Source organism: Triticum aestivum, chromosome 7B (genome assembly GCF_018294505.1).
Source record: "Triticum aestivum cultivar Chinese Spring chromosome 7B, IWGSC CS RefSeq v2.1, whole genome shotgun sequence".
NCBI lineage: Eukaryota > Viridiplantae > Streptophyta > Magnoliopsida > Poales > Poaceae > Triticum > Triticum aestivum.
In genome coordinates, this window is record NC_057813.1 from 641552876 (window position 1) to 641560765 (window position 7890).

Here is a 7890-nt window from a genome sequence, read left to right on the forward strand (position 1 = left end):
GGCAAGTTCAAGGGATTGACTACGATGAGACTTTCTCTCCCGTAGCGAAGCTTAAGTCCGTCCGAATCATGTTAGCAATTGCCGCATACTATGATTATGAGATATGGCAGATGGACGTCAAAACGGCATTCCTTAACGGTTATCTTAAGGAAGAACTGTATATGATGCAGCCGGAAGGTTTTGTCGATCCTAAGAATGCTAGCAAAGTATGCAAGCTCCAGCGATCCATTTATGGGCTGGTGCAAGCATCTCGGAGTTGGAACATTCGCTTTGATGAGATGATCAAAGCGTTTGGGTTTATGCAGACTTATGGAGAAGCCTGCGTTTACAAGAAAGTGAGTGGGAGCTCTGTAGCATTTCTCATATTATATGTAGATGACATACTTTTGATGGGAAATGATATAGAATGCTTGGACAACATTAAGGCCTACTTGAATAAGTGTTTTTCAATGAAGGACCTTGGAGAAGCTGCTTATATATTAGGCATCAAGATCTATAGAAATAGATCGAGACGCCTCATAGGTCTTTCACAAAGCACATACCTTGATAAGATTTTGAAGAAGTTCAAAATGGATCAGTCCAAGAAAGGGTTCTTGCCTGTATTGCAAGGTGTGAGATTGAGCTCAGCTCAATGCCCGACCACGGCAAAAGATAAAGAAGAGATGAGTGTCATCCCCTATGCTTCAGCCATAGGATCTATTATGTATGCCATGCTGTGTACCAGACCTGATGTAAACCTTGCCGTAAGTTTGGTAGGTAGGTACCAAAGTAATCCCGGCAAGGAACACTGGACAGCGGTCAAGAATATCCTGAAATACCTGAAAAGGACGAAGGACATGTTTCTCGTTTATGGAGGTGACGAAGAGCTCGTCGTAAAGGGTTACATCGACGCTAGCTTCGACACAGATCTGGATGACTCTAAGTCACAAACCGGATACGTGTATATGTTGAATGGTGGAGCAGTAAGCTAGTGCAGCTGCAAGCAGAGCGTGGTGGCGGGATCTACATGTGAAGCGGAGTACATGGCAGCCTCGGAGGCAGCGCATGAAGCTATTTGGGTGAAGGAGTTCATCACCGACCTAGGAGTCATACCCAATGCGCCGGGGCCGATCAAACTCTTCTGTGACAACACTGAAGCTATTGCCCTTGCCAAGGAGCCCAGGTTTCACAAGAAGACCAGGCACATCAAGCGTCGTTTCAACTCCATCCGTGAAAATGTTCAAGATGGAGACATAGAAATTTGCAAAGTACATACGGATCTGAATGTCGCAGATCGTTGACTAAACCTCTCTCGCGAGCAAAACATGATCAGCGCCAGAACTCTATGGGTGTTCGATTCATCACAATGTAACTAAATTATTGACTCTAGTGCAAGTGGGAGACTGTTGGAAATATGCCCTAGAGGCAATAATAAAAGTGTTATTATTATATTTCTTTGTTCATGATAATAGTCTTTTATTCATGCTATAACTATATTATTCGGAAATCGTAATACACGTGTGAATACATAGACCACAATATGTCCCTAGTGAGCCTCTAGTTGACTAGCTCGTTGTGATCAACAGATAGTCATGGTTTCCTGGCTATGGACATTGGATGTCGTTGATAACGGGATCACATCATTAGGAGAATGATGTGATGGACAAGACCCAATCCTAAGCATAGCACAAGATCGTGTAGTTCGTTTTGCTAGAGCTTTTTCAATGTCAAGTATCTCTTCCTTAGACCATGAGATCATGTAACTCCTGGATACCGTAGGAGTGCTTTGGGTGTATCAAACATCACAACGTAACTGGGTGACTATATAGGTGCACTACAGGTATCTCCGAAAGTGTCTATTGGGTTGACATGGATCGAGACTGGGATTTGTCACTCCGTGTTTTCGGAGAGGTATCACTGGGCCCACTCGGTAGTGCATCATCATAATGAGCTCAAGGTGGCCAAGTGTCTGGTCACGGGATCATGCATTACGGTACGAGTAAAGTGACTTGCCGGTAACGAGACTGAACGAGGTATTGGGATACCGACGATCGAGTCTCGGGCAAGTAACATACCGTCTGACAAAGGGAATTGTATATGGGGTTTGATCGAATCCTCGACATCGTGGTTCATCCGATGACAACATCGAGGAGCATGTGGGAGCCAACATGGGTATCCAGATCCCGCTGTTGGTTATTGACCTGAGAGCATCTCGGTCATGTCTGCATGTCTCCCGAACCCGTAGGGTCTACACACTTAAGGTTCGGTGACGCTAGGGTTATTAGGAAGACTTGTATGTGATTACCGAATGTTGCTCGGAGTCCCGGATGAGATCCCGGACGTCACGAGGAGTTCCGGAATAGTCCGGAGGTAAAGATTTATATATGAAAAGTGGTTAAACGGACACCGGAAAGTTTCGAGGGCATTCCGGTATTGTACCGGGGCCACCGGAAGGTTTCCGGGGGTCCACCGGGAGGGGCCACCCCTCCCGGGGGGCCACATGGGCTGTGTGGGAGAGGGAGCCAGCCCCTAGTGGGCTGGGCGCGCCTCCCCACCTAGGCCCATGCGGCTAGGGCAAGGGAAGGGGGCGCCCCCCTAGCCTGGGGGGCAAGCCACCCCTCTTCCCCTCTCCCTTTGGCCGCCGCCCCCCTCTAGGGTTTCCCCTAGAGGGCCGGCCCCCCTTGCCCCTTCCCCTATATATAGAGGGGTGAGGGGAGGGCTGCAACACACCACAAGCCAAGGCGCAGCCCCTCCCCTCCCCAACACCTCTCCTCCTCCGTACGTGCTTGGCGAAGCCCTGTCGGAGTACTACTGCACCACCATCATCACGCCGTCGTGCTGCCGGTGGAGCTGTCTTCCTCAACCTCTCCTTCCTCCTTGCTGGATCAAGACGGAGGAGACGTCGCCCGTACCGTACGTGTGTTGAACGCGGAGGTGCTGTCCGTTCAGCACTTGGTCATCGGTGATCTGAATCACGTTGAGTACGACTTCATCATCACCGCTCCCTCGAACGCTTCCGTACACGATCTACAAGTGGTATGTAGATGCTAACTCACCCCCTTGACTCGTTGCTTAGATGAACTCATAGATGGATCTTGGTGAAACCATAGGAAAAATTTTAATTTTTTGCAACGTTCCCCAACACTATCTGGACGAGACTTTCTTCACAGAGCACGTGGACTATACTATGTGCGTTGTTCAACTGACTGAGTTCTCACATGTTTTTTTTTTGTTAATTACCTTGACAATTTTATTTTACTTAATGGATGAGGTATATTTTTTGACTCCATTTTGTAAAAAAAGTTCGGGAAAATCCTACACACACGCACCGTATGGCTCTATATGCACGCAGCTATTTTTAACCTGCCCATAAAACCTAGATTTCCATGTCCGCCCAAGTAGTACTATCAAATGGTCAATCATTGTAGTACACCATGGTCATCCATGACAGGCTGCCTGAACTGCTAGAGCTAGCTGGAGATCCATTGAAGTGCATTGCATTTTACACCACCAGATCCTGGATCAAACTTTTGCAGTGGCAAAATCATCCATTTCACTCACATGAGACCAACCTTGCGGCTTACATGATGTGTTATCAAGACCTCAAAATCCCTAGCAAAAGAAGAAGAAGAAGAAGCTCCATTGCAGCTACCAGAGCTTGATCTAGAGCTACCTAGAGGAATACTCAGAAGAAGAAGAAGAAGAATTCCCACAAGACAGCAGGTCCTAAAATTGTTGAGCTCCAGAAGAAAATGCGGCGGAATCCCCGTCCTACCCTCCACCAACTCCCATGTGACCTCACTATGTACAGCATCCACGCAGGGGCAGATCGGTCAGAACGCAGCAGCTGGCAGTTTGCTCTGCTGGTTCACCGATTTGCCTTTGCCAGGGGGTAAATTTTCCATCACGCCCTCCATGACAGCCGAACGAGGAGGCTGAAATGGGCAGCAGAGCAAGAAGGCTAGTAGTAGAGCGCGGAGTCGTCGTCGTCGGTGGCCTGGCAGCCGGGGTCGGAGTGGCCGTGGAGGAGGCGGCGGAAGTTGGCGACGGCGCAGGGGATCCGGAGCGCGCCCGGGTGGCCGTAGCCGTACTCCTGCGCGGCGCGCCGGAGCAGGGCCTTGAACGCCGGCTGGCCCAGCAGCTCGGGCCGCACGGCGAAGCGCTCCACGGGGCCGCCCTCCTCGCCGACGCACACAGGCACGTGCCCCTCCGGCACGCGCGCACCGCGGCCGAGTCTTCGCGCGCCGAAGAACGAGGACGACGAAGAAGAGTCCGTGGAGGAGGCCTTCGCGGCCGCATCGGGCCGGAGTGGCTTGTACGCGGCGGCGGCGCAGGCGTCTGCCGCGGCCACGCGGGAGAGCCGTCTGAGCAGGCGCTTCATGGTGCCGCTGCTTCTGTCGACGCCGGAGACCTTGGGGAGGGACGACGCTAGAGCTGAGAGAACACAAGGCGATTGTACTGAGACAGCCATGGTGGCTGCTTATATAACGGGAGGGCTGGAGGTTGTGCGATGCACAGGTCCTCTTGCCATTACTTTTCTCGCTTAGCATTTACAAATTCTTTGCTGCGAATGCAAATGTAGCACTGCTTCGGGTACACGGGGTTACCTGCCTCATTTTAAAATTTGGCCCTGCTTCATTCTAAATCGAGAAAAACTTGGGAAATATGAAACTGTGGCTGGTTACACTGGTTAAAGTCGACAAGAAAATGTGCCGTGAATAATGCCTAGTTCAACTTAAAACCATGACGAACAGTCTCCTTCATTTTCCAAACAGTTGTACTAGTATATTTTTCAAATTTTTGGGGAATACATACCACCCCACAACTAAATTTGCAGTACCAACAAAATTGTGCTAGAAAATAAAGTAAGCTATTAATTTCTTTTTTTTTTGCGGGCCAGCTATTAATTTGGTTGAACTGGAATATACACACATACAAAAAATTAGCCTCGTGTAGTTAAACTGTACGTTTTTTTTCAGTGACCATGTGAGAGCTGGGAGCATGGAGTGTGCACATATGCGTGTGTGCGTAGCAAGGCTGAGTGTTTTTTTTTTCTTTAGGCAGGGCCGCAGGGGAGATACAAGTGCGGGTACAGTTGGAGTACACGGAAGGTACACTAGGCCAGAAGCCGGTGGGGTAGGCCCGGCAGCGCCTTAACCAAGCACCAGGTTTTGCTCCGATCGATCGGAATCGGGCTCACGCCTCGTCGCCTCCCACTCCGCCCCGTCCTGTTCCGTAGTCCCATTCGTACGGTCGCCTGTGCAGGTGAGAGAGTGAGAAGAGCAAGATTTTTTTCTGCCATCGTGGAGCCCACCTACTGACCTGGCACATGAAGGAGAGAGAGAGAAATCAAGTGATTACTAGTTAGTACAGTACTACGACAATTTGGAGAGAGAGAGAAGGAGATTGCAATGGACTGCTGGAGTGCTAAACTGTTGTCAACCCGTAGCAGTAGTATTTGTTTTGGTCGGAAATACCTTTGGGCCTTCTACTATTTTGTTATACGTGACAATACTTGGATTTTCACAGTGATGACACAAATGGTTGACACCCTAGAAATACTACGTACAATGGTATATAAATTTTAAAAAAGACCATATTGGTACTAGCATGTTAGGTGAAGTGTGTGCTAGACTAGGCCGTAGGCTATGCACGCGCATTAGAGCATGGTTAATAGTATAGCCAACTGCTGGCTATAAGCCATTGCCATGTCATCTATAGCCCATCTTATAGCCAATATGTACAATAGTTGATTAGAAGAGTATATTATTTTTTTATTATATGGCCCACCTTTCACTCTCACAAAGTGCCTAGGAGCACGTGCTAAAGCTGACTCTTCACCAAGAGTCCGCTTATCTTCTTTCTCCTCTTCTCTTTCCTCCAACTAAGTAAGAATATAATAGTTTATTTCTTATAGCCAGCTGACTCAGCTCTATTGTACTTGCTCATACCGGTACCGAACGCTAGGACGCTAGCGAGCTACGAGAAACATTTTCACGTGGAGACGCTGTGCATGCATGCTGATATCCTCCAATCCTCCGGTCCAGCATCGCTCGAACCAGAGGAGCACTGTGCGTGATGCCGGCGAGTGGCCAAGCACGCACATACGCGTCCCGGCCGTAGAGCGGCAAACATACACATCAACAGTGTCCCCGCGTTAGGGCGCCGGGAGATTGGACCGATTGTTGCCCCGTCTCCTTGTGTCTTTCTTTTGACAGTATATATGTCACGGTTTGGTGGCTGCCGGAGATCATATGTTGTCGTCGATCATGTGATCGGTGTCGAGCGGCTGCCGCTCCTGTCTAGACATATATGGTCATGCTCTCTACTTGGTGTAGGATATGAGTGGGCATGGGCCGCATGCGATCGGGACATATCCGTTTATCACATTGGTGAAAGTTGGCGCACAGCACAAAAGACCAACAACTCGATCTCCGAAGGAAATAAAAGTTGAAGATGAGATGACAGGGATGCAACTGGCGGTTTAACGTACTACTCTTAGCACATGTATACTGATCACCTTTATTTTTGAGGGGGCCATAGGGATTCACAGGTTACGAGGAGTCTAACTGACGGCTTTGTGGTTCATTTCTAGTGTACTACTGTTTGCTTTTAGGCTAGTCGTAATGGCGAGTATCATATACTAGTATCATGCATATGATACTAGTATATAATACTACATCCGTAGTGCATGGTATCATAAGTTAGTATCATAGCTAACTTCATTTATTGTCATGCATGACACATAGTAGCACATCATTTAATATAATACGGTATCATGATATGATATTCAACTCTCTCTTTCTTCATTCAATTCTATGCCACATAATTAAATTTGCCTAGTTGGTATGCATGATACTACCTATGATACTACTATTACGACCAGCCTTATGAGACGTTTTAGACATTCAAACCCAGTTGAAAACAAATGGAGGGAGTACCTTTTATTCAGCGTCAATCCCTTGCTTTCGTATTAAGACAACTATCAATGTGAAGCTTGACATATATAGTGCCATGCATGTGACCATTGATGGCAACGTACCAATCGATCGCTTCGTCAATGCAAGTCTGGGGAAAAATGGAACGAGGGGAGACGCTCATTTCTCATTTGGCAGCACGTACGACCGGTACGTACGGCTCAGTTTTATTGGCATGTTTCTTGTCGCCGAGCTAGCTATATGGCCGATTTGACGATGCATGTTAGGGGTCGGCTAGCTTGCTGGACATGGCATGTCGAGGCCTCCTTTTCCAATGCAGGCGCACATGGCATGCCTCGGGTCAAAATCAAATCAAGTAGTTCGTGCAGGACGCCGATCAGTCGAGCGAGCGAGGACAAAATAAACTTCCGATTATCACAACAGTGCGATGCAGTGCCTCTGTTGGGTCGCTGCACGCGATTTGTGCAGCGCGTGGTATGCTAGCTCAACTTAACGGATGCATGCATGCATGACCTCTTGGAAGAGCAACATTAATAATTCCACTTTCAGTGACAAATGACAGGATTTGTTATCTGAGAAAAATACGACAGACATTGCTAGCTTGTGTAGTATAATTGCATCGGTTGGATTAGTAACAGTGTAAACTGCTCGTACGTTTCGTGTGCCTTTGAGCCGTTAATGAATGTGTTGCTTAGTAAATTGACCGCAGCGGTGAGAATGTGCTCATCCAAGTAAGCCGTACGGGTGACCGTAGAGAAAGGCACGCACGACGACCGGGAGGCTCCACCGAGCTAGCTGAACTGTACCCACAGGCGCTCCTACCAGCCAGTTTTGTCACGACAGGTCACGGAGGACAATTCGCCGCGACTTTCATGACCACAGACTGTGCCAGGTGGTCCCGGCTGCCTATCTCCTCTCCCGTCGGTACGCCAACACCGCCCACAGAGTGCACCACATCGGCGAGCAGGAAGCA

At 48.6% G+C, this 7890-nt stretch overlaps 1 protein-coding gene across 1 annotated transcript; it reads right to left on the reverse strand.

Moving 5' to 3' along the window:
* Nucleotides 1-3515: 3515 nt before the first annotated feature.
* On the reverse strand, nt 3516-4482 carry LOC123159902 (auxin-responsive protein SAUR71-like). The gene has a single exon (XM_044577710.1). It carries the CDS (start codon nt 4448-4450, stop codon nt 3941-3943), a length of 510 nt encoding a protein of 169 aa, XP_044433645.1. The 5' UTR covers nt 4451-4482; the 3' UTR covers nt 3516-3940.
* Between the last annotated feature and the right edge of the window lie 3408 nt (nt 4483-7890).